This window comes from Clarias gariepinus, chromosome 24 (assembly GCF_024256425.1).
Source record: "Clarias gariepinus isolate MV-2021 ecotype Netherlands chromosome 24, CGAR_prim_01v2, whole genome shotgun sequence".
NCBI classification, from domain to species: Eukaryota; Metazoa; Chordata; class Actinopteri; order Siluriformes; family Clariidae; genus Clarias; species Clarias gariepinus.
In genome coordinates, this window is record NC_071123.1 from 16950923 (window position 1) to 16978295 (window position 27373).

A 27373-nucleotide genomic window follows, 5' to 3' on the forward strand; every position below is an offset into this window, starting at 1 on the left:
AAAAACTTTTTTTTTTAGAATTGTAAAAATGTTAAAGTAAATGTTTAATATTCAGAATATTTAATACTGAAAATTTTTTGCTTACTATTTACCTCCTCGAGTGTTAAATCTAAGATATTGACCATCTTAACTGCTTTGTTCAAAAGGTCAGATTTTCCTCATGTCTAATCACTTCTGTTGAACCATGTGATCAGATGGCTCTTTGATGAATTTGATCTTAAATGGATCCGAAGTTTGACGCTTAAAATAAAAGGAGGTACCATCCTGAAGGTCCTGGGATGGCTATGGCACGACGGGGTGCACTAACTTATTGCAGGTCTCTATAGGATATTAGAAATGCTATTAGAAAACTATCATAAATATTGCTGTGTATGGTTTTATAGTGTCACATAATAAAAACTATTACAATTATTTATTTTTTGTCTAGTTTTTCATTAAATAATTGATTTCTAACTTAAACCTTATTTTTATCGCTGCACTCTCAAGTTCTTTCTCTCACTCATCATCTGTTGCTCATTCCCTACAAGAGGTTTACTCTTGGCTCAGACTGTAACATCCACCTAATAATGATCTCATAATTAAATGAAAATACATTACCTCACCATATGACATGCCCGTTGATGATGATGCTGCTGCATACTGTTACATTTGTGAAAGAATGCCTGTGACATGCTTTTGAGACACACACACCAGGCACAAACAACGGTGACAGGCCAAACAGAATTTTTTATTTTTATAAATCATATAATAGATAGACAGAGCACTTGGGCACAAGGTGGGTACACCCTGACCTCGGGGCCAGTCCATTGTAGGGCACGCAAAAACACACACTTACACACTATACACCAATTAGACTATACTACATGTCCTCGGACTGTGAGATGAAACCCACCAATGGGATAACATGCAAACTCAACGCACACAGACCCTCAACCCTGTAGGTGCGACTTTACAGTGCTAACCACGATGCTACCATGTCACCTATACTAACTCTTGCTTTTTAACTTGGCAAAACCCTGCTTATTTTTAAAACATGGAACTGCTTTTATAATTTCTATTATTCATGCATTATTCTGACTATTCATGATCATACCTTCTGGTTAAACCGTGTGTGTCTGTATGATTAATCTGTGTTCATGACTGGAAAGAAGTCTAGGGGAAAGGGCAACTTCCTCAACGGCGGTCTGGATCTAATAAAGAATTTCCATGTGGACTTCAGTCTGGTGTTGTATTGACCCAGGCTGCAGTTTAGGCAGCAAATGGTTATCACGGAGTTAGCGGAGGGTCGAGCACTCACTTGTAGTGTTGAAGCATGCACTTGTAGGGTGCTCACACAGGTGACCAAAGGTTACTTGGGCATTCTGATAAGTGGACAACTATCAATTACAAACGCAATCAATAAAGCAGGGCGAAAGAAGAAATGGAGCAAATAACACTTTTATTGTTAATTCCTGACAAACAAGATCAAGATCATGCTTTCTAAAAATGAATAGAAATTAAAGATACGCTTATAAAAATAATAAATCAAATTTCCTAACAAACATTTCTTCATCATTTCATGTTGAGGTATTTGTAAAAAGGTCTGTGATCCTTTTATAAAGAGAAATAATATACAGTTAGCTGTGGTGTGTCAAGGTGCGGACGATTTTCCGTGGGAAGTCCCCTAGTCCAGCGCCACCTTCGTTCAGCTCGCAGCTCAGCAGGACCGAGTGCAGAGCCTGAGCGTAAGCTGCAAGGAATGTCACAACAGTTATTTTACAAACCTTCATTATGGTCATGGCTTTGTGGAGGATAAAGGTTAAGCACCTGTACCTATATGCAGTAACCAGAGCTATTTTAACAACGCTAACCTCACAGGAGATTGTGAAATACTTGTGGTGTTATGTTTAGTTGAGGAGAAATTGAGGTCACAAACAGCCTGACTTTGAAGGGTGTGCTTGTGGCATGAATCGGAAATACAGCAATAATCAACCTTACCATTTTCGCTAGACAGCACAGCAGTAAAAGCAGCTGGATTAGCTGCAGATAGCGCTTATGCTGTATTCTTGAATCTGATTGTTCACAAGGTGCTTAAAAATTTTCCATCACAGCAGCACTGAGCCATTACAGTTGTGTCTGGTGCTTACCTTTAGGGTTGTTGTAGAAGACGCAGTTGTTGGCGCAGGTTTCAGGGTGCGAATCCCAAAAACTCTCACCACAGCAGCAGAGTGGAGGAAGCTCGACTTTCTCCTGCTTCAGCTTCTCCCTTATTTGAGCTCGCAAAGCTTCGACGTACCTAAGATCAAACAAAAAAAAAAGGATGCTATCAGATTGGGGTGTAACGTACCGGATCTGTTTATGCTCCAAATATCTGCATACGAGTTTAAACGTGAGGTGAGCATGGCCGAAACTAGAAAGATGTTTCTATTTAAGCATGTTTAAAGATGTTTAACACAAGGATGTTTGTAAAACTTTTGTTTGTTAAACAAATTTAAACCACATCAGGGCTGGTATTTACAGTAATAAACATCTCAAAGTAGGATAATTTTCAGTGATGCATTTTTGGTCCTACTTTTAGGAGTAAGTGTAGGAGCAATTTATCAACATTTTTAAAATATAAAATCACTTCTATCGCCACCAAAATGTAAGAGAGCTCTTGAAGGTGTCCTAACTGGTTAAATGTAGCGAGGAAATGGTGTTCAGATACATACGTGCAAAGGAGAGATGTTTGAATAAATGTTTTAGTAAAGTCTGTGTGACACGAAGCTCATAAAGGAAACTTTTGGGCGAAAACTTTTGTTTTTCGTTAACACATTAAGAAACATTTATGCGAGTAGTAGGTGGCTTTAAGTTTTTACTCTGAAAAAGTAACAGATGAAAATGTCTGAAAGAATAAATCAAACTTTGCTCTTACTGCACCACCGTTCATGTTTTTTGAGATTAAAGTTAGAATTCTGAGAAAAAAGTCAGAAATAAGCTCAGAGAATAAAGTCTGAATTCTGAGATTAACGTCAGAATTCTGGGAATTCTGAGATTGATGTCTGTATACTGAAGACAGATGTCTGAATTCTGGGATAAAAGTCTGTATTCTGAGAAAATGTTCAAATTCACAGAAAAAAAAAATCAGGGCCTGTATTTACTACGCATCTCAGAATCACACTCAGGAGTCAGGCTCAAAGTTCATTTAGGACTGAAAATATTCCTAACTCAGAGTAAGACATAAATGTTATTTATAAAGTCTCCTATTTTTTTTTTCAGAGAGGAGTAGGACTGCGCCAAGGAAAGGGGTGACAAAACTTTTTTACAACACAAGAGAAAAAAAAGGTAGTTGTAGTTTTAAAAGGTAAAAAAGCAAAATGGTGAAATCAGCGGCAGTTGTGTGAAAGCTTTATGCACACAGACACAACTTATAGATGTGTGACTTTCTGCATGATATTATCCTAATCAGACTGCTCTAATCATAACTGTTTAAGTCCCCCATATTTACGTACCCCTAAGGAGTGTGAAACACTGGGTTATGTCATGTTAATGAAGTAGCAAAGCGCTGCTTATAACAGAGAATCTTAAAATAACAACCACAGTCATTTACATTAAAATAATTTTATATACAAGTATATAAAATGTTTATAGAAATATAATTAATTTAATGTGTGTACCATGGATGATGCTCACAACACAATAAATGCAGCTTGTTTTTCATTTATTTCATACTGCGTGGTGGGGAAAGTATCTGCGCATGATCTGTGCTGTAAGAGCGAAGTTTAATTTATTATATCCGACACTATCCGCTGTGTCACTGTATTCCATTTTTGTCCAAACGTATGTTTTATGAGCTCCGTGTCACTCAATGTAACTACAACGTCTTTCCTCTGCAGGCGTCTCTGGCTAAACGCAATTTCCTTGCTGCTCCTATCCAGTTGGGAAAACTCCGCAGCGATCCAAAATTTTAGTGCCAATAGGAATGATTTCCTATTTTAAGAATAAGAATTTTTAAGAATTTTAAGAATCTTGATAAATAGCTCTTACTCCTGAAAGTAGGACCAAAATGGCATCGCCATCGCCACTAAGGTGCGATTTCCTACTCTGGGATGATTGGGAAAAAAAAGAATTCAGAAACTCTGAAAAAAGTATGAGTTCTGAGATTAAAGTCTGCATTCTGATATTAAAGTCCAAAGTCAGAAATCCGAGAAAAAGTGCAGGTATTTTTTTCTTTCTAATCTTTTTTTTTTTTTTTTTTTAGGTCAAATTTGTAACTTATAGTAGGAAAGAAAGAAAAAGGAACCAAGCAGAGTTTTTTAGCAGCTCAACCTTGTGGTCTCTTTGGATTTGTTCACTTGTGCTCTCCTCTTCTCCTCCGCCTGCTCCTCTTCCTCCAGCCTGAGGCGCTCCAGTATGAGGCGCTCCCTCTCGGCCAGCTCGCTCCTTCTCTCGTCCTGCCGCCGGGCATGCTCCATCCTCCTCTCCTCCTCATACCTCTGTTGCTCCTTCTCTGCCTTAATTCTAAGGAAAAGGCAACACGAGTGATCCTCTGTATAAACGTTCCAGTTAATACTTACTTCAATTTTCATTTAAATGTATTATTTTTTTTATGTGGAGAAAAACAAATGTAAAATCTTCAGAGTATCCATTATAATATTGGTTACTTAATTTTTTGTTTCTATGTTAAAAAAAATTGTTGTTGTGGAAAAACTATGTTGCAAGCACACAACATACTGTAGGAAACATATGAATCAGATCTTCCTGTCACACTGAACAATAAAACACCTAATGGAAACTTTGGGAGGACGATAAAAAAAGAGAAGAAGGATAAATGATTAACTGTATGATAAATACTCATCCTTGATAATGTGACTGTTTTAATGTTAAAATCTGAATGTGTCTGAATGTTACCGGACAACTGAAAAGCTTATGAATTTTAAATTTTTCAGGCTAATTGATTGACAGAACAAATTTGCAGTTATAGTGCCTTTTCTGTCAAGTTTTAAACTGTGAACAATTACCATGACAACAATACAGAGCCTGCAACAAAGCATTTAGCATGTGTGAGTGTGTGTGTGTGTGTGGTTATGCGTGTGTATGAATGAGAGTTGAATATACACCTAGCAATTCTCCTCAGATGTTTCTTTTGTCTCTGGTGCTCCTTCACCTGCTCTCGCTCGATGTCCATATAAAGACGGCGATACATCAAGACCTGAGAACGTCTCTGTACGAATAAAACAAAAGCTTTTGTGGCTGTTGGTCTTGAAATTATAGTATTGTAACACATACTGAAACACGATTAAAATTAAGATGTGTAATAAGGATATGAAACACCGAAATAACAACATCCTGATTTGTCATTTAAAAAAATGTTTTAAGGACATGAAAAAAGCGTAATTTGTTGGATTACTAATTAAAACTAAACAAAAACCCTCTCAAAATTAAAAAGGATTAGAGCCACTGCAAGCAATTATTTGACTTTTTTTCTATATTTTGACTATCTTTTTTCAATGTATTCTAATTCTGAGATTAAAGTCAGAATTCTAAGAAAATTCTGAGGTAAAATTAGTTCAATAATTGTCCATAATCCTCTGAAAATACTTGTTTCTCAGAATTCTGACTTTAATGTCTAATGTCTTTAATGTCTTTAATGTACTAAGATTTTACATGGTGAGATTAAAGTTAGTACAGTATTCTGAAATTAAAGGCTGTATTCTGAGGAATAAAAGTCTGAGAAAAGACAACATTCTGAAATTAAAGGCAGATATCTAAAATTAAAGTCAGAAATCTGAGGAAAAAAGTCTAAGATTAAAGTCAAGAATTCTGTGGGGGAAAAGGTAAGAATTCAGTCAGAAAAAAAATCTAAGAGAAAATGTCTGAGTACTAATATTCTACATTCTGAGATTAAAGTAAAAATTCTGAAATTATAGTCTGCAAACTGAGAAAAAAAAGTCTGCATTCTAAAATGAAAGGCAAAAATTCGGAGAAAAAGTCTTTCTGAAATGAAAGTGCGCATTCTGATGAGATAAAAAGTCAAAATTCTGGGAAAAAAAATCTAAGGAAAAAAATTCTGAGTTCTGAGATTCAAGTAAGAATTCTTAGATTAAAGTCTATTAAGAAATACAGTATATAGAACATATAAAAGTGGCCCAGAATGTCCCACTAGGACATCTAAATGTGCTCGGAAAATGGGATTACATTTTTTTTACATTATTGAAACTACTGTAAATGTGGAATTTATCCACCATGCAAATCCCAAACTTCCTAAAGATGTTTTGTAAAAGGGTAATCCGTTTTCTTGAACCTCGTAGGTTTGCTTCAGCATTCAATGTTGAGTGAATGTCCTGTTATACTTGCTTAAAAAAAAAGAAAAAAAAAAAACGACTGTTAAGCTTATCCAAGGGCACAAGAACTTTGGTACTTTATCAGTTAACCCCAGCTGGTGTTTGAACAAAAGGGACAAAGGCCAGAGTTGCTCTTTAAAAGTGAAACTGTTTCACAGAGGGATCGCAGTTAAATATGAAGTGCACGTCTGCACGTTTTCACCTGTCTCTTCTGTTCCTCTTCTTGGTCCTCTCTCGGCCACAGCACCTGATTAGTATCGTCCATGCTTTTGAGTTGTGATTGTTTCAATTCCTTTTCATACACCTGACCAGGCAGATTAAACAAAGGGTTAAAGAACTCGATAAAATGTTCTTTAAAGCCACACGTGCTTAGAGCTACAGTAGGCAAAACAATGTCTTAGTACAATGTAATCTTTGGATACATCTATAATTAATGTGTGTACATCCATCCATTTTTCCACCCATGTCCAAGTTTCCTACTCAGCAGACACTGTGTGAATGTTCCCAAGAGCAACAAGAATGATGTAATCAAAATCTTGCAGCCAGACACACGTTCACACACAGAACTTCCTGGAAAACCTACTATATACTTTTTTCATTTTTGTAATTCTAGTTCCGTCAGCTTTTTTCACATCTCCTTTTCTGTGTAAAGATACAGCTTAATTTTTAATCACGTCTTTTCCCCCCATCTGTGAACTCGACAAAATAATAATACTACATCAAATGGCCCAAAACGATCAAATTATTGGCCTGTATTAAGTAAAGAAAACATTACAGTGAGTGAAATAGGGGTAAGAACTGTCCAGTGCATTATTAAAACCTGGAAAGATAGTGCTGAACTGCATTTCCATAAGCACAGTGTAATGAGAACTTACAGGATTGGGACCAAACAACTGTGTCCATAAGAAAACCACTCGTTGTCTCTAATTTGCTAGGGAGGATAATGATTTGGTCTTGGAGCAAAACCAGAAAAGGTCACATGGTCTAATGAGTTCAGATTGATCCTATTCCAATGGGTGTGTCAGGGTAGGAAGGGAAGCACATGAATCAATGCAGCCATCATGCATAGTGCCCACTGTACAATTCTCTGGAGGCAGTGTGTGATATGGGGTTGCTTCAGTTGGTCAGGTCTAGGCTCAGCATCCCTAGGTGGCAATAAAATTAAGTCATCTGACGACCTGAATGTACTGAATTCTAAATTAGGTTTTTCCTGATGTTACACGAATATTTCATGACTTAAATTATGAAAGTTCTGGAAGCATGAGGAATAATTATCACTATTTTAAGAATAAGTTACCAGTGTCAGGAAAAGAAATATAAATACCTATGTGAAAAAGTGAATTTTCAGATAGCATTATGTAACACTATTATTTCATAATACTGTACTTAATGATTCGTATCTCTAGATCCATGATTCATTTTTGGTAAATATGCATACACATTTATATTGTTATCACATTCAAAAAACAAAACACTAAATTCTATTCATACCCTTTTATGCAGTGTCCGTAGCTTTTGTAAATTCAAATATTTGAATGATCTTAATTCTCATTCAGAAGAAACTTGGCCAATTCATATTTTACATGTAAAGACATAAACCTGGAAAAGTGTTTTATTTTGAAATGCACAATTGTTAAGACATTGCAACATAAATATGACACTGTTAAAAACACTACACTTGGATAGTTTTTTATATTTATTTTTTTAAAGCTTTTACCAAAAACCATCTCTCATGCTACACACTGAAGGAGCCGTGGAATTCTAATGGTATACATGGTAACAATAATTATTAGGATTACAAAAAGCAATTTTAACCAAATAAACTATAGTTTTCTATGTTTTATGGCCACATAAGGTGTGTCTAATTTGGAACATTTAAACAAAACCACTGTTGGTAGTATCGTGGGGAAAAAATCCTTAATTTGCACAGAATGATTTAGTTAAAGCAACAATTTTTACAGGTCATATGGTTCTAGAAGCTTACACCAGTTTTAGTATCAATACTTATAAAGAAATATTAATAATTTGCATTTTTTTATTATTATTGTTTAAAGTGAGACAGTATAAACCTTAAAAAATGGCACATTTTGGGGGCACATATAAAATCATCTCTCCAAACGGCTAAAGTTATCAACTGCAATTTTTTTTGGAAGCAAGATGTTGCATGAACTTCAGAAGTAGTTTTTTTGGCACATAATTTATGTTTAATATTACATAAACAAAAAAATAAAATTAGCACCAATACTGTGTTTTGGAAGTTATAAATGTACTGCTAAACTGCTAAACAAATCTGGAAATAATAATAAAAAAAGAATCTGTTGGAATATTACTGCAGTATCAGAGGAATAAAGCAATTCAAAATGTGCTGTTCGCCAACCATTCTTACCCCATCCTTGTGAAAAGTCACCGTCTTGCTGTTCTGCACACAAAGCGGCTGATGGCGCTGCCCTTCTTCCTCCTCAAGTCCATCCTCATTGTCTTCTATTGTTCTCCTGACAGTCTTCTAGAATGAAACATCACAACGCGGCTACAGAAAAATGTCACACAGACATGTCAGAGATTAAGAGAGTGAGACTTACATCTTTAGCTGGAGACACTTTCCATATTCCTCCTGGAAGTTCAGATAAGTCCTCACCCTCTTGGACGGTCTGGCATGCGGCCAGTCTTTGTCTCACCTGCTTCATGATTTTGCTAATCTGGAAAAGCAAAGATAGAGAAATGAAAAGCAAGTAGAATTAGAAAGGCTGATGATGTGCAGAGCAAAAAAATAAATGAATCTTTCCACATGTTACCTGATGTCTGTGCTGGTTATCATCATCATCACTGCCAGCCGACTTAAGATCTTGAGCCATGACCCAGCGTGCACTCTGACTGGACTTAGAGAGCTCCCCTAGTGGCCAGGACGGATGTTGACTCTTGTGAGGAAGTGTGAGATGCCGGGTGGTGTCATTGCTCTTTTGGAATACTCGACACTCACTTTCAGCCTGCAAACAAACCATAAATGACCTAATGGGTGTCTGTTATCACTGCTCTTATCACTTAGATCATAAACAAGTTCATGTTAAACACATCATGGCTTTTGTATTTATTTGTATTTTCCATTCACACATGCCGATTTTAAAAAGTCAGCAGAAATAAATGGGTCATCTACATTTAGCATGAGGCAGTGTAATGATTAAAGAACCGGGATGTGTTCAGCGTGTATGCTGACTATTCTACATGACTAGTGGATTTATCTTACAGTAACTTCCATATTTAACATAATAAAATGTAGTATTGTACTGAATTGATTATAATAAAGGGAATTATAAGTAATAAAAATAATAATTCTAATAATAAAATAAAATACTGAAAAATAATAATAATAATTCCACAATCATGTATGACTGTTGTTATAATGTTCTTTTTATGAAACGTGGTGTTTTTTTGTACTTTGTCAGACAGGTTCAATTTAAGTGATTTCTTGATGCGACAGGTCTGGCAGTAATCAGGGCCTAGGTGTGGCAAGTAAAATTAAACTCAGCTTTCCAAAAATTTACTTTTTCACATACTGTAGGGTCTTAATAAATTTAAAAAAAGCATTTTGTATTTACTTGGGTTATCTTGTGTAAAACAAGACACATGTATTTTCTTACTGTTTTGGAAAACCTCTCTAGCTGCTGCTGCTTCCGTATCCGTGTCTGCTCGGATACCCGTCTGCGCACCGCATCCTGAAACTGGCGCAGACTCTCCTCCTTCGCCCTGCGGGTTTCTTCGAGCAGTTCCTCTGTGAGCAATGCACGGACCTGGCAGAAGGGCAGGGATTATAAAGTATAGGTAGGTAATGCTCCCATTGAACATTCATGAATTTATGTACTAATCTGTAAGATTTTAATTTGTAGCTCGAAATGTTAAAAGACAGCCTGTACAAAGACCAGAAAGAGCCAGAAATTTGGTATAGTTAGGCTACAGATAACATTAACCGCTTGCGAATTGGGTATAGACATCACTATGGAGATGGACGACAGCTTGCCATCACATGAAACGGCTATAGCTGTTGCCATGGTGTTGTGGCAGTCCTCTTGTTGCTTTACACTTTTAGACTTTGGTGTTACAAGGGATTTTTATGTTGCATCATACTCGTTTACTTCCTGTTTCCCGTAGCCATGCCGTGAGTCTCCAAAACGTTTGAGTGATTCCCGCTCATGTTCACGAAACTCCACCTTTGAGATCTTAAGTTTACAAGTTACAAATAAACGCAAACAAGCTTTTCTAACTAGAAGTCATTTTTCTAAATGTTTTTTCTCAGCAAGTAATAAACTTTTGCTGAGACTATAACTGTTTTTTTTTTATGTTAAACTACATATCCACAGAGGCTTAGTGGTTAGCACTGTCGCCCTGCACCTCTAGGATCAGGGTTCGATTCCTGCCTCCAGGCTGTGTGCGTGGAGGCCTTGGTAGGTTTCTTCTGGGTACTCTGGGTTTCCTGCCACAGTCCAAAGACATGCACATTAGGCTAATTGGTGTTTCCAAAGGTGTGTGCCCTGCGATAAATTGGCACCTTGTCCAGGGTGTACGTACCCTGCCTCATGCCCTGGGCTAGATCTCTGGTCCTGTGCGGGCCTGTATACAGGATAAAGTGGTACTGATAATGAGTGGATGAATCTAAATATCTTTCAAAAAAACTACTGCCCCTTTAAATAGACAGGCTGTCTCCCAAACTCAGTTCTTCCTCTTAAAGGGCACTACTGAAGGGCTTGGTGTGTTCTTAAGTTACTTACCGCAGGATGCTCCTGCTCCTCCTCTCCAGTCTCGACCCATGCGCCGACTGCCACCACCGCCGGGTTCCTCTCGGCTAAAACCCGCATCTCTCTCTGCTTTCTCTGTGTTCTTCTAATTAATATTTGTCCTCCGTCTTTTATTCGAACTCTCTGGTTTGATTCACAATGATTCCTGACGTTCCTCGGTTGACTCATCTCTGCGTTAATAGCTTAACCCTTAAAAAATAACTTGTTTAACATCGAATAACTAGGTCCTTGTCCAAAACCGGCTCTGTAAACTTATAAACATTTTTTTGTTTTCATTATTCAGCACTAACTGCTTCTCCCATTCAAACTTTGTTGACAAAATGACGCCAGCGTCTTCGCAACCGGTTTCCCCGCCTTCTTCTAAATCCTATTGGCTGGAACCAGAGAATCGGAAATCTGATTGGTGGGTATAGATTCAACTGGCTCAAAACAGACTGTCGATTTGCACTACGCCTATTTTGCTCCCCTTATTTTATCCCTGAAGGAAACAACACCCGCGTCACTTTGGTTCCTACGTCTTATTTATCAAGTAGTCAAGTAGGCTTTTATTGTCATTCCAACCATATACAGTTCAGTACACAGTGAAACGAAACAACGTTCCTTCAGAACCAAGGTGCTACATACTGTACATGCAACAACATAAATTAACAACACAACACAACATAAATTAACAACACACTTTACCGGAACCAGCTAGCTAACTAAGAGATCTAATTAGCTGACTGGCTCAGATATGACAGATTTACATTTTTAAGTTAACCTAAACTATCTATTTCTAAATAATGCATATATATTTGTGTGTGGAATAAATACTTTATATAAGTACATTATATATTACACTTTATATACGGTTATGTGCAAAAATATCATCAAAACCAACAGATGACAGTAAACTGTAATACACTAGTCCCCACCCCCAATTTTTTTCTTTAAGAATAAATAAAAAAGGAAATTAGCTGCCAAATTTAAACTAACATCTTGAAAACATCGTTTTTCGCACAAAACCCAGCAACATATTTCCTAAAAAGTGATCAGTTATATAAATGTTACATTCATAACTAAAACAAAAATTGCTAAATTTTTGAAATTTCTATCTATCTATCTATCTATCTATCTATCCATCCATCCATCCATCCATCCATCTATCTATCTATCTATCTATCTATCCATCTATCCATCTATCTATCTATCTATCTATCTATCTATCTATCTATCTATCTATCTATCCATCCATCCATCTATCTATCTATTTATCTACAGCCCATTTCTATGGCTTTGAGACTCCAGTGAAGAACTCAGAACAACATCTAAAGGACTGCAGGCCCCACTTTCCTCAGTAAAGGTCAGTGTTTGTGATTCAACAATACGAAAGGGACTGAGGGCAAAAACAACATCCATGGGAGAGTTCCAAGGTAAAAGCCACTGCTGACCAAAAATCAAACATCTGGCTTTAAACTAGCAAAGCTTTTTATATATAAAAAAGAAAATTTAAACCCACAGTTAAACAGCTTCTGGACCTGGACAACCTGCCATAATTGACTTGACCATGAATTCTGCGATCAGTCTATCAGCACTCTATCAGTTCGTGATCTCACGCCCAAACGCACTTGGGTTATGCAACGCATATGCAGCTTTCCAAAAATCACAGAGGGCCAGGTAGGTTTGGGTATCTTTTTTCCATTAATAACGGAAATCATTGTTTAAAAACTGCATTTTGTATTTACTCAGGTTATCTTTGTGTGTGTTAATAAAAATGAGTTTAGTCTGAATCATTAAATTATGACAAATATAAAAAAAGAAATCATGGCACTGGATCTTTTGCATGGCATTGGTCTTTTCCAATCTATTTATCTATGAAAGAACAATATAATGGACTTTCCTTTAAAACCTAACAAAACATTTTTATTTCTTTTATTATAATTTATATATACTTAAAAATGCTGTACAACACTGGTAACCTTTTTCTGTTTTATAATTCCCAAACAATATAATTCATCCTTCTGTTCACCAGCCATTTGTTTTGCTGCCTCCGGCAAATACATCCATTCATGGACATGATTCACCACAAGAATCTTTGGACAATGCTCGCTCTCAGCTGCTGTGTCCGCTCACAACAAGAAGCCCACTGTCCTTTTTGTGTGATTCAGCAATCACATTCTCTGATAGAGGGAGAGAGAGAAAGAGAGAGAGAGAGAGAGAGAGAGAGAGAAAGTGTGTGTATGTGTGTGTGTGTGTGAGAGAGAGAGAGAGAGAGAGAGAAAGTGTGTGTGTGTGTGAGGGAAAGAAAGAGAGAGAGAGAGAGAGAGAGAGAGAGAGAGAGAAAGTGTGTGTATGTGTGTGTGTGTGTGAGAGAGAGAGAGAGAGAGAGAGAGAGAGAAAGTGTGTGTGTGTGTGAGGGAAAGAAAGAGAGAGAGAGAGAGAGAGAGAGTGCAGCATGAACTGAATCTACCCTGCAAAGTTATATAATGCTCAGTATGGTGTCAGAGATCACAGTGAAAAAGTCTGTCATATACAGTACATTTGTGTTTTATTTATCCATTTCATTTCATACGCCCTGGGATTTTATGCAAACTCTCCACTAATCAGTCATGAAATGAGACAAAAAGAAAAAAATGAAAAACATTTTTTCAGCTACTCGTTCATATTCATGTTTGGGAAAAAAACACAAGTGCACATACATTTTTTTTGTACTGTACAGATTTTTGATTTGTACACTGTATACAAAGCCATATCTGTAGCTTGAAACTGATTCTTAAATGATCATTAATCCTGAACTCAATTGCTTCAATTATCGTTCCTGTACATTCAGAAAGAGCACTTAAAAAAAACAAAAAACAAAAAAGAAATATGTATCTTGTATTACATTACACAATTATCACAATCAAACAGAAGACCTAAGACAATATTTGGCTTTCAGTCTCTTGGTCTACTGTTACTTATCTTAAACCTGCACTTGACTTGTACATTTGCTAGACATACTATATACATATGTAAATGTAATATCAGTGGAACATAAATCCTCTTCAAACATGAAAATTGTCAAAATTTAAACAGAATATTTTATATCAGCTGCATAAAGGAAAATGTTTTAAAGGAAGATTCTTAAAAAAAAAAAACTCTTATTATTGTTAATACCTTTACACCCACAATTCTTTTATTTCAATGTTTATTCACCCATGAGGCAAATATTTTCTTGCTATAGTTCAGACTGAGCTCAAAATAGACCAACTTCACAGTAATGCTGGGCAATCATCGATTACCAACCCAACTCTAATATTTGATCTATGTGTGTTCAAAGAAAACAACAAAAAAGCTCAATATTCTCACATTATCTATAAAAAAAAATAATTCAATGAATATTCTATTTATTCAAAGTTTTTTAAAGTATTGATCATCTATTAAATAACAGTTAAATGGTTCTCACCAACTTCTACAGACAAACAAATAACCTCTCCTGGGAATCTCTATTCTGGGAAACTACTGTATCTCGTCTCTAAATTCTAAATCCTTCTGGTGCAGGATTTCATTTATTTACTTATTTATTTTGAATATGGTCTTATAACTCTTCCCAGCTTGATGATTAAGCAATTTCACACAAGATGGAGTGCTGTTGTGCTGGATATCAGCACGGCTGTAATGTGGTCATAGGCATGTGGTTGCAGCCTGAATGCTGATGATATCACAGCCGTGCTGATATTCAGCACAACAGCACGATGTCAAGTGTGATATTGCTTTTATACAACAGTTCCATGTTCCAATTCCATTCTTTATCAACAGATTATTATTTGGTGGTTATTTAACCAGTTATTTTGCTGCCAACACATACCGTTCCGCGACTGGAGGAACTGACTAACCGTGATTTCCTGGAGGCTGGTGACCGACGGTCAGTGTAATGAACAGGGCTGAAAGTAGTTTTAAATTTGTATTGGTATTAAACTTTAGACGGAGCAGACAGAATTACTTAATACTTCCTCTTGTTCCACTTTAGAATATCATCTAATTTCCAGGTTCCATAGTTGAATCTCAAATAGTGTTTAATAATAAAAGTGCACTAGTACTGTATGTACAAACCCTTGTTCCACACACCAGGGGTCTTGGAAAGATTTGGAATGCAGCCTTGAGTTAGAAGATTTGTATTTCATGTTAGCTGTAATTAAAAGAACAGGGATGGTTCAGAGGCAATTTGGAATAACTTTAGCACTTACTAAGGAGATAAAGTGTTGTTTAAGATGGCATAACGTTGTCAGATGTGTTTTCTTGCAGAAAGTGCTTCCATGAATTGTTTTGAATGTGGGTTTTGGCAGGTGGTTGCTCTCTCCTCTCTCCAGTGCCAACCTACTTTCAGCCATGATGGCGACCGGCAGTTAGTGTAATTATTTATTTGATGGAACACTGAGTGATGCGTATACAGGTAATCCCAGACTTACTAACGAGTTCCGTACCGGGAGCACGTTTGTAAGTCCTTATTGTTCTCTTATTGTACCAATCCACTTGACTAAAACTGTCCCCTTTCCCCGCACTGCCATGATGTGACCAAAAACTGTAATCGTGCCTAAGGAAATGCATCTCACATGTTGAATGTAACAGAGTGTCTCTAAAAGTGTGCCTTTAAATTGCAAAGAGCATCCCTGACGCCATTTTTTCTTAGAGCTGTTTTTCACTGTATTGGTGTTTTTTTTTTTTTTTTTTCAAAATTAGAATTATTCACTTTTGGGATAGTTTTACAGGAATTGCATTTTCTATTTCTTTTAAACAATATACATGAGCTACTTCCACGATTGAACCAGAAGTAGAACCCTGGTCTGTTCGAACAGTGTCTGCAGAAATTCGTAACTCGAATATTTGTAAGTGGGGGACTTCCTGTAGTTAAATATCCTGGTGGTGTTATCATGACTCATGGAATGCCTCTCATCCAATGATTACTTGGTCAGAACTAACTGTTTTATAAATGACCACAGTTGCTTTTCTGTGGTCACGACTGATCCTTTCTTCTTGTTGTGTCTTCAGATCAGCAGACTGCCACAAGTTGTGCTTATATAGAGGTAGTCACTCTTTTTGATGAATTCTATACTAATCTTATACAATTTATTAAGAACATTTGGCTGCTAACTACTCTTTATTACTATGTTAATAACTTATTTTCTCCCACCTGGGTTCTAAATGTTAAATCTTAAATGTTGAATGTTTTTTTTGGGGAAAAAAAAAACTACATACTAAAATCTGCTGGTAGCTGTTTGGTAGAAGTTGGTGAGGACCACCCTACTGTTATTTAGCCGCTGCCACCAAAAAATTCTTATGTATGACTGTAATTGATTTGTATTGTACACCATTTACACATTTGTAGGTAAAAAAACCCCAAAACATACTAAAGTATATTACAAAAGATGTACATTTATAGGGAACCACCCTGGAGACAAGGTACAGCTAGGTATTTTATTTGTGAGAGTGTAAATTTTTTTGTTTTATGCAATAATATTCTTTCTTCTGTGCAGCAAAGGATTCTTCATAAACCCTTATGATCCTGATTCTAAAAATAAAGAAATACAAGAATAGAGACAGTGGCATAAAAAAAACAATAAAGAATAAAAAAAAATTACAAATATTTACACATTCATGTCAGTCCCATTAACATGTCCTGAACTCAATTTAGTTAACAGGGAGTCCATCTTCTAACTCTCGGAGCAGCATTGCAGGCTGGATGGAGCTTTTAGGTGGTTTAGTGACATTTAAATCTGCAGCCCACCGCTTTGAAGGGGAGGAGCTCCTGGAGGTGCGGGTGCGTACCGGAGAGGGCGCGTGAGCTGGCGGGCTTCCGCTGTGGCCCCGCCTCCTACTGTGGCGCACGGGAGGAGAGTTGGTAGGTGTGCGTGGGTAACTGCGGGATGCACGTGCTGGACGATCAGGTGAGTGTGTCCGGGGTAGGACGGTGATCCTGTTGCTCGAGGGGCTGCCTCCGTTGCTCGTGCACGTTTTGCACACTGAGGCAGGTTCTTCGCTCGGAAGGTCCTGCAGGGCCAAATGTTATGGTACATACAGTACTTTAGTGTGGTTTTGAATTTTAACAAAGAAGAATACTTGACTGAATATATAAGACATGCAAAACATCTCTACTGCCCTAATGTAACATTAGGCCTGGTTTATACTCTGTATTATACGTTTGTAAAAAATAGTGAATAAAAATCTCTTATTTTACAATGTAGAATGGTCACACTGTCTTATCAGTGCTTTCTGTTCAAGGCTACTGTCTCCCCAGTCACTGATGTGCAGGTGTGAACGTGTTACTGTACATCAGTTCATTTGTAGAATGTCAAGCAAAAATGCAAGCCCCAATTATGATTTGCATAAAAAAGAGCAGCATGCAGTGGTTGTTTTTTGTGGTCTGAGGAGCTCACAGAAGAGCACAAATAGAAGCGTTTGGATATCTGCAAATAAGATTTGGTTGACTGATACGCTAAGGAAGGTTACATTTTCTTAAAGAGAATCATATATGGTGATAAGGCATATGTTCATCAAGAGCCTGAGAATAAACGGCAGAGTATGGAATGGAAACATCCTCAATCACCGACTGAGAAAAAGTTAAAAAGTCAACCATCAGCTGGAAAATTCATCAATGCTTACAGTTTTCTAGGATTCTCAAGGGCCAGAGAAAAGGTTCAACAATGAGCAAACAGTGCTCGTTACAGTGAGATGCTTATTGAAGAGCTGAAGACCAAACTTCGGATTAAACACAGGGGACTGATATCCAAGTGCGTTGTGATCTTCAAACTGTCGACACTCTGCAAAAACTTTGTTTGCAGCCATTAAATCGTCCTCCCTGTAGTCCTGCTTTTGCTCCATCAGACTTTTACCTGTTTGGTCCCCTGAAAGCAGCCCTATGAGGATGAAGATTCAATTCTAATAAAGAAGTAAAGACAGCGGAGCATTCGTGTCTCGCGGCTCAGCCAAAAACATTTTTTTATGTAGGAATATGTAGGCTGGTTTACAGATGGACAAAGTGTATTAAAAAGCAAGGAGATTTTGTCGAAAAATGATGTATTTGCCTTTTTTAAAAGTTAATTAAAATCAATTCTACAGCCGGAGTGCGGGTAATTTTTGACTCCCCCTCGTACTTACTTTATGGTTTTAATTCACAGTGATATTATGTATAAAAGTAGTGAATGATGTTGGTTTTTCCTTAACAAATAAAGAAAACCATTTGTATTATGAATTAACAGAATATATAACACCTAACTATCCATCTACCCATTTACAATCATCTGTAGTCCAACTAGGGACGTGGAGGCCAGTAGTGACCACAGTTATTTTGCTTTTAAAAGGTCCATATGCTTCTTACACAGCCACTCCTTGGTTTTCCTGGCTGTGTGCTTTGGGTCATTGTCATGTTGGAAGACCCAGCCACTACCCAGCTTTAATGCTCTGACTGAGGGAAGGAGGTTTTTGTCCAATATTTCACAATACATAGCCCCGTTCATTCTCTCCTTAATACAGTGCAGTCGTCCTGTCCCCTGTGCAAAAAAATACCCCCAGAGCATGATGCTTCCAGCCCCATGCTTCACTGTAGGTATGGTATTATTGGGATGATACTCATCATTCTTCTTCATCCCAACACGGCGAATGGAGTTAAGATCAAAAAGATCTACTTTGGTCTCATCTGACCACAGGACTTTTTCCCATGACTCCTCTGGATCATCCAGATGGTCCCTGGCAAACTTCAGATGGGCCTGAACATGGGCTAACTTAAGCAGGGGAACCGATGACAGCTAACGACCTCAAACAGGTGCTACTAATTTAGAATCATGAGCAGAGTGTAGCTGGACTATTTAAAAGGAAAATAACAGGTCTTTGAGGGTCGGAAATCTGGATGATAAGCAAGTGATCAAATACTTATTTGACACAGTAATTCACAAATACTTATTGACCTCACTGTATATGAGCATGAATTTTATATGTACGATGGTGAGAGTAGCTGGATCTTGTCATATTTTTCTCTTTCTTTTTCTGCTCATCAATGTTTTCTAGATGTTTTGTGTTCATCATCAAACAGATACCAGGTTTGCAGTCAAATCTTAAAAGAAAGTCAAATGATCAAATCCTAAACATAGAAATGTTTCTGTGAAATCCTTGATTAAACCTACTGAAGGGTTTTGAAAGTGTGTTTGTCAACGTGTAAGTGAGACTTGCTGCAAAAATTATACTTCAATAGCCGCAGAAGCATAAACCACTCTCTGGCCGGTGACTCAGACCTCATTGAAATACAGTAATAAGCATTATTATTCCAGCGTTCCTGCATGAATGTTGGAACCTTCAGACTTCTCAAACCTTCTGTAAATTTCCACACAGTGACTCCTCCACATTAGCCTTTCAGCAGAATGTGAGTCTAATCTCATCTGTGCAATATTTTGTACAACAGCGCTGACTGAAGCATAAGTTATGAATCACGCCGAAGTAATGTGCCACTTATCCACTTGAATGGCTATTTCGGGATATGAGCCTGCTAAGCCTAGAGGTGTTGATTTAATTATTTTCGATGGATATACAGTACCTTCTCCTTCAGGATGAAAAGTGAGACCGGATTCCTGCGCTCATGATCTGTCATTAGTGGGACCGCATGATCTAAAAACATAAACAAACAGACTGGTGTATAAATTTATATAAACCGACACATGTAAAGCCCTGCATGTATGTTTAAAATACTTCTTTAGAGCTGTGAGTGAGCATCATCTGAGAATGGTTATTAACAACAGGATATTCGCAAATTTAGTTTTTTAAATTAATTTGAACAGTTTGACAGCTTCCAACTTTCATTTTTTAAGTTTTGAGAAATAAAGCTAGAAATATTGCAAATTGATAGATAATATATCATGCATTTTCTTTGAAGCAAAAAAAGTAAAAATGTTTTTGGTTATATCAATGAAAATTTTGTGTGTTTTCACACAAAACCTATGTATTTAAAAAAAAAAACATAAGTTTACAGCATCATCAACCTCCTCCTCTACCAGTTTTTATTTTACTTAGATACATGATGACGCCTAGCTATCATACTACAGGTAAGCACAGTGTAATGTCCGTTTGTGCTTCAACCGACCATGTGTCAGTCATCCCCTAAAGTTTATAACATTACAGTAATAGTGAACAGAACCAGACAAAGAAAATATGTTACGTCTCATCATTTCACGCCCTTTGTACACAAATCATTTAATCAAGTTGACAAACCAAGTTATTTCTTCGCTTCACCACCGTACACACACTACAGTATCCAACATAGTTTTGCTAATTATATAACATGGCGTTCGCACAATATCCAAATTGCATAATGTCCTGCTTCTCAGATCATATCGTGGTCATTAAGTGATGCTTATCTGTCATTTATTACTGGTTAAGTGATGGCTATAGCACTAACAGTGTAAACATCATTATACTTGAATTCAACATTCTTCAAAAACCTACTGAACTCATTTAAGACCCTCATGACAGCTGCCGTGTTACAAAGAATGCACATCTTAGCTTTACTGATCATTTGAAAAAAAAAAAAAAAAGTGATGCAACAGCTAATCATGACATGTCAGCTTTTGTTTGTAAAAAAACAACATAAAAATCTGGAAATTACATGGAAACATGGAGGTTCAAAGCTTCAAAAAGTAGGTTTTATAGCGGTTAAATGAAATTTATGGAAAATGGAATTTAACATGTTTTGCGGTGAAACCATTCATTTACTGCCCAGATAGCAAACTGATGTTTATTTCCAATGCTATATTGCCTAACCCTTATGCAGGTCTAACACTGGCTCAATGTAACCGTGCTGTATGGATTGTAGATTGCTCAGTATAAAACCTTAATAAAATATTCATAATAAATAAAACTTGCAAGGATAGTCCCTGATTAATCAATTACTACTGCTAACCATTCACTTGTTTACCTTCTGGTTTGTCCTCGTGTATATTACGGTGGCTTTCAGGGCTGGATCTTGGCGTATTTGTCTTCACTTTTTGTCTTTTCTTTCTGCAATAATAGAACATGCAAAAATGTTCAAAAGCAACTCTTACTACTACTGGATGAAGTAAAAAAAAGTGAACAGTATTACTTTGCCTTTCCCTTCTTGATCCCTTGCCTTTTTGATGGCTTCCAGCAAGCGCACACTGCTACCAGAGTGATCAGGACAAAGATGCCTCCTGTTGAAATGATGATGTACAGAGAGCTTCTTTCTGTAAATATACAATCAGTATCTTAGAATTTTGTGCCCTGCTAAAATACAGGTTAGAAAATTGTATGAATAACACAGATACTTGCTGTAAACTGTGAGTTTCAGGGGCACGCTTTTCACACTGCCAAGAGGATTCTCTACCAGACAGCTGTAGACATCATCATCCGCCAGTAGCACTCGTGTAAGAGTCAGAAACTTTTGGTCAGGAGACAGCAGCAGGCGGGTGTGGTTAACCAGAGGCTTTCCTCCTTTCGTCCAGCTGTAAATAGGCTTGGATCCAGTTTCGTGAGAACAGTTCAATGTGAAATGTTCTGTCAGTTCCAGAACAGTGTTGGTGGTTACATCCACATAAGGTGTGGATATTGGCTCTGTGAAAAATACTCAGATGAAGGATAGACAGGGCGTTGTATGGCAGAGCAGCCACATAATCTAAAACTGGCAATAAGCTTGTTAAAATAGCAAGGTAAATTTGGCATTTAATGAAGGACTCTCTAGTTTTAATAAGTAGTAGTTTTCTACTACAGAAAAGGCCCCTTACGCTTTTCAGTTTTTAGAAAACACATTATTGTGAATTATAGTGGAACTAAGCAATGCTATACACTCATCCATCAATCAATCCATTCATCCATCTTGTAACATCATAACTTCTTTAGTCCAACTAGGGAACGTTGAGGCCAGTGGTGACTATTGTATTTATTCTTATTTTTTACCACAGTGGTAGAACCGCTGGTGAACATTCACATGTGCATTCACACACTACGGGCAATTGGGAAATGCCATTTAGCCTAAGCTGCATGTCTTTGGACTGTGGGAGGAAACTGGAGTACCCAGAGAAATCCCACCAAGCACAGTGAGAAAATGCAAACAGATCCGAGGTGGGAATCGAATCCTGACTCTGGAGGTGCAAGATGACCTTGCTATCCACTAAGCCATTGCGGCGCCTATACACACATACAGTACACCAATAAAATGAAAAGTAAGCAACCTATGATTGTGTCGGTCTCCCTTGTGCCACCAAAACAGCTCTGACACACATGCTACCGCTGACTTTCACATGATATAAAAGTAAATTCATCAGATCAGACCAGCTTATTCTATTGCTCCATCGCCCAGTTCTCAACCTCAAATGTCCACTGTAGCACTGGTTTGTAGCTATGCAGTGTGTCCTGACACTTTTCTGTAAGAGCCAGCATTAAGTTTTTTTAGGAGTTGCTCTTCTGTGCAATCAGGCAGGATGGGCTAGTCTTTGCTTTCCACACAAATCAACGAGTATTGGGCACCCATACCCCTGTTGCTAGTTTACTAATTAAACTTGATGACTTTTAGTATAACGAACTATGTACTATGAATTGCATACAGGGAACATTACAAAAAAAGTAGCAGTATTGACTGTTACAGTAGCAATAGGCCTGAAATGAAACTTGTATTTGGGTTGCTGATGTGTCAATGCAACTGAGCTAATATTGGAAGAATAAATATCTTGGAAAAATAATATATTGCCCATGCCAGAGGCACTGAAATGAATGTCTGCCCATATTAATTGGCACATCAATTCGTTGCAGAGTTGGCGTTTCTTTTTTCCCAGAAAGCCAAAGAAAATACAGTAATAAAACAAAATGCAGGATGGATGAGGGTGCACACAGTTCAACATCATTAAATCTACATATTTGTGTTTAAGAACATTGACCATGATGTGTAGTCCAATTTTCCCAAAGCATCATACAGTTAACATGTAGTGGTTAGTAAGTAGCAAAAGTGGTCCAAGGAATAACAACTGGTTAACCAGTGACAAGGTCATGGACGCTCAAGTCTTGAAGATGTGTGGAGTGGCCGAATCCCCCAGAAACGCTACTGTAACACAAATTGCAGAAAAAAACATAATGCTGGCTAATACAGTAGAAAGATGTCAGGACACACAGTGCATCACAGTTAACTGTGTAAAAGGGTGTGGTCTGTATCTGGAGATTGGTTAGCGCACTCGTGCTGGCGTGTGAGCTGAAAGAACTGGATGATGAAGGAATGGGAGAAGATGGCCTGGTCTGAGAAATCCAGGTTTTTTTTACATAATGTGAACAGCCAGGTATGTCTAGCATCAGGATGCTTTATGGAAAGAAGCCAGACTGGTGAAGAAAGTGTTCTGATGGGGAACCTTGGGTCCGGGGGGTCCATTCATCTGTCAGCACTTTGAAACGTATTATCTATCTGAACATTGCTCCAGATCACTTTATTGGTACTCCCTGATTGGACTCATTCAGCAGGATAATGTGCCCTGCCACACTGAAGAAATAGTTCAGGAATGGTTTGAAGAACATAACAAAGAAATGCTGACTTGGCTTCCAAAATCCCTTGATATCAATCCAATCAAGCAACTTACATGAATTTAATGAATTGTTTCTAGTGTTTTGTAAAAACTTACAGGACTTTAAGAATCTGTTTCTAGTGTTTTGGTGGCAGATACCACAGCACACCTTTAGTGGTGTCCATGCCTTAAAAGGTCAGAGGTGTTTTGGCAGCTCAAGCAGGACTACACAATATAAGGCAGGTCATTTTAATGTTCGAGGTTGCTTATTGGTGTGTTTTAACATATCATGCTATCCATATAAAAAGAGTCCAGGAGCGTACCATCCACAGTGAGCTCGATGCTGTCTTCCCCTGTGAAGATGTCATCAGTGATGGAGATCTCCACCTCATACATTCCCTCATCAGAGAGCTTTAAGTTATGCAGTAGGAGAGTGCCATTTTCAAAGACCAGGATTCGGTCACGGTATTCCGACCGCAGGTTTCCGATTATCTCTGTGCCAATCGACTGGACCACTGTGATCGGTTTCTCCTTCTTCAGCTGCCATCTGATAACTGGTGGATCCAGACTGGTGCTGGAGTACCGGACAGAGAGCAGGGCCTCCCCACCTACTGTGCCTCGGACCAGATTTCCAAAACTGGTGATGTTTACACTTTCAACGGCTCCTGTGGGAAAGATGTTCAAATTGAGTGCGGCTTCAATTGCTCATTCGACCAATCCTGATCTTATCAAAAATAAGTAAGACGATAAAGAGTAGTTATTATTTAGTGCATGAAGGTATTTCTTCCATCACGCCTTTCTCATTTACTCTTCTCAGCTTCCTCCTACACTGTGTGAAGATAGTACTTTACTGTAATAAGCATGCTGCTTCTGATTCTGTCAAAGTTTCTTCTCTCCTCTGCACATGTCTAGCTGCTGTGTTCTTACATTGCATCTGTATACACTTATTAAGCCAAAGTAAAACACATTACTATACAAAACACACAGGTTGACTAAGCTGTTTAAGTCATTACATTTTCCAGTAATGCCGCTCAGCCACTGCAGTGTAACCTTTTCTTTCTTTAAAATAATTGAAAAAAAAAAATGTTGAACAGCCATAACATTATAATATTATGACCACATGGTTTTGGTCCCTTTTTTGCCAGGGGGGTGTTTCTTGCCCCCTTTGGGAATGGCTCCTCAGGGCCTTTGGAGAGGTGCTGTGGTGTCTGGAACCAAGCTTCAAATCCTTTGGGTGCTATGGGTTGTGGGATGGAGCCTCTGTGGATCGGATCAGTTAGTTCAGTGGGTCACACAGGTGCCAATCAGAATTGGATTTGGGGAAGATTGAAGCCTGGGTTGGCGCCCTTGTGATCCACCAGACTAACAAGTCTGGAGAATCACAGGGGCACCAACCCAGGCTCCAATCTTGGGAGCCCTTGGACTCTTTGCCTACTGCGTGCATTGGGTGTTCTGGCGCCTTTCTATCAGGACCTTTCTTTTTTTTGGGGCAATTCATCTGTATTGGCTTTTTTGTTAGTGCCCATAATCCTGTCAGCAGTTTACCGATTTATAATTGATAATTAATGGTAATATTTTAGTGTCACATGGAGTTAATGTTATGGCTGATCGTTGTACATCTTTTCATATTCAGATTGATAAACCATGCCTAATGTGCATTAAAGTATAATTCAACATTCATATCCATATCAGAAATATAACCCATTAGAAATACTTTGTGAAGCCACACATTTTAGCTAAACAAAGAACCTTTGTTTGTAAGATGCACAATAATGTAATGTAATTAAAGCCGTCAAAACATCTTACAATTGCTATTTAAAACTGATTTGCACGAAAAGATCTCAATGGGCTAAATTAAGCAAGATGTCTGTTTGTATAATTCAGTTTGTATATATAACTTGGGAAAATGAGCAAATGTGGATTGGACCGGATCCCTCAGTCATTTACTTCAAAACAAATATGTCAAAACGTCAAATAAGTTAAATCTATCAAGTCAGTTCGTCCACACAAAATGTTCCTGGCAAGCAAACTCAGTGCGAGAGAAAAGACAATCTGGAACTGGTGAGACAAAAGCTGTGATTGTTTGGACTGTCTTCCATCATGAAAAGCAGTCTCAGAAAGAGAAAGCACAATCGGGCCGGGTGGAGGAACAGAAGCGCACAGGGGCTTTACTGATTCTGCCGATGACAACATTGGACAGCTATCCAGCACAAACAGCTTTGGCAGCGTGGCGCACACTGACACTTTCAGTACAGGATCTCTGGAAAAATGAAGTGACCATTTATGTTAGGTGTCTCTTTCTCGCATGGACATCATCAAATAGGCGACACAACTTCCTTTAGGAAGGGCTAACTTAACATACTTTTTTCTGTTTTAACTAAATTGCTTGTGATTGAGACTGTTAAAAGACATTTTTGGGATAAAACAAAACATTTTGAGGCATAGCAGTTTTTGAGGCATCACTTATACTTTATGTTTGCATTTATTTTATTAATAACCATCTACTATATAATTTTTTCCTATATCTGTGTAGAAATGAGTTCAGGGATCATATAATTTTTTTGTTTATGTGTATTTTTTTTGTTTATCACTTTCAAACTGGACATTTCAATATATATATATATATATATATAAAATGTATAAGACCTGTAAACCCAAAGTTTTTAGTAATACATGCTGTAAAACCCCACAGTAATTGGTAAGAAGCAATGCTGAAAAAGAGGAAAACATTACTTTTGCTTCTCTTACCTGATTGCAAGAAGGAGAGGATGCAACAGAGGGTGAATGTTTTGCAGAAAGTCATCCTCCCTCTCTTCATCGTGGGTCTAACGCTCGTTGTCCTCCCAAAACCATTTGCACGATTTGTCCACTCCAAGCTCGTCCTGCTAAATGAGCACTGCTATTCTTTCTGAGGCTGGACTATGCTCCACAACACACACACACACACACACACACACACACACACACACACACACACACACACACACACACACACACACACTCATGCATGCAGTGATGGAATGTGTGAACCATTGTATGTTATTTTTTTTGTGTATATATGTGTAGTCTAGTCTTACACAACGTGTAATGTATGTGTGTCAGCCATTATTTAAACAAAGGGGGTGTTAATTGAGACTTAAAGTGCTCAGTAGTCAATATGTGATAAATAATAAATACATAAACATGTTAATACTTTAATTAACAATAAATTATACGTATGTAGTATAACTTAAGTATGTATTTTTAATCTGGTAGGGGACATTTAATCAACTTTGAATGTAGTCCATAAGGTTGACCTAGATACCTTCAATAAAGTAAATGATAGGCTGTTCAAGTCAAACTGGGAATTTTGAATGTGAACAAAACAATTATAACAGTAAAAACTTACGTTATTTCTTTATATAATCCCCTGCTACACTAATGCACTTTCACTAGTGCTTGGATACCATCAAGGTAGAAAGATTTCTCAGTATGATGGAGCCATGATCAGACATCCTGCTTCAAGTCTGAAATGCTGGTCTCCCAGGAACTCCTTTATAAAGGCCCAAACATGTGGAAATGGCTTGGAGCGAAGTCAGGACTGGACAAAGGTGGAAAAGGGAGGACGAATTCCTGTAATGTGCAAGTGATGTTGGTGAAAGACTACAGTTCACACAGACAGATGTGCTTTTTCTGCAGAAAAAAGGAAATTTTGGTACCTTTATTTCTTAAGAAATAAAAAAATCATTCCCTTCTCAGATTGCATGTATATTTGCTTGTCCATATGTGAACATGTCTTGAACCC

General features: G+C 37.6%; 2 protein-coding genes across 3 annotated transcripts; both read right to left on the reverse strand.

Annotated features, from left to right (window-relative positions):
• Nucleotides 1-1421: 1421 nt before the first annotated feature.
• Nucleotides 1422-11453, reverse strand: ccdc15 (coiled-coil domain containing 15). The gene is made up of 10 exons (XM_053485691.1): nt 11063-11453; nt 9938-10087; nt 9095-9286; nt 8882-8998; nt 8689-8805; nt 6505-6606; nt 5079-5182; nt 4288-4479; nt 2127-2275; nt 1422-1729 (listed from the first exon to the last, which is right to left on the reverse strand). Exons 1-10 carry the CDS (start codon nt 11255-11257, stop codon nt 1617-1619), a joined length of 1431 nt encoding a protein of 476 aa, XP_053341666.1. The 5' UTR covers nt 11258-11453; the 3' UTR covers nt 1422-1616.
• Nucleotides 11454-16525: 5072 nt separating this feature from the next.
• Nucleotides 16526-26489, reverse strand: hepacamb (hepatic and glial cell adhesion molecule b). 2 transcript variants are annotated; one of them, XM_053484851.1, is made up of 7 exons: nt 26338-26489; nt 23913-24254; nt 21377-21658; nt 21198-21291; nt 21006-21088; nt 19632-19702; nt 16526-17095 (listed from the first exon to the last, which is right to left on the reverse strand). In XM_053484851.1, exons 1-7 carry the CDS (start codon nt 26405-26407, stop codon nt 16736-16738), a joined length of 1302 nt encoding a protein of 433 aa, XP_053340826.1. In that variant the 5' UTR covers nt 26408-26489; the 3' UTR covers nt 16526-16735. The 2 variants fall into 2 exon arrangements, with proteins under 2 accessions (XP_053340826.1, XP_053340825.1); XM_053484850.1 differs by having other exon boundaries at nt 21171-21291.
• Between the last annotated feature and the right edge of the window lie 884 nt (nt 26490-27373).

What these genes read in the sequence shown, in the direction of transcription:
- hepacamb (XM_053484850.1), bottom strand. Translation starts at nt 26,407, where the DNA reads ATGAAGAGAGGGAGGATGACTTTCTGCAAAACATTCACCCTCTGTTGC. An exon ending in CCTGAAACTCACAGTTTACA is followed by an intron (nt 21,292 to 21,376) that starts GCAAGTATCTGT and finishes GTATATTTACAG; the next exon opens with AAAGAAGCTCTCTGTACATC. An exon ending in ACACGAGGACAAACCAGAAG is followed by an intron (nt 19,703 to 21,005) that starts GTAAACAAGTGA and finishes TTATGTTTTTAG; the next exon opens with ATCATGCGGTCCCACTAATG.
- ccdc15 (XM_053485691.1), bottom strand. Translation starts at nt 11,257, where the DNA reads ATGAGTCAACCGAGGAACGTCAGGAATCATTGTGAATCAAACCAGAGA. An exon ending in AGGAGCAGGAGCATCCTGCG is followed by an intron (nt 10,088 to 11,062) that starts GTAAGTAACTTA and finishes CCCTTCTGCCAG; the next exon opens with GTCCGTGCATTGCTCACAGA. An exon ending in AAGAGGAACAGAAGAGACAG is followed by an intron (nt 5,183 to 6,504) that starts GTGAAAACGTGC and finishes TTATTCGTACAG; the next exon opens with AGACGTTCTCAGGTCTTGAT.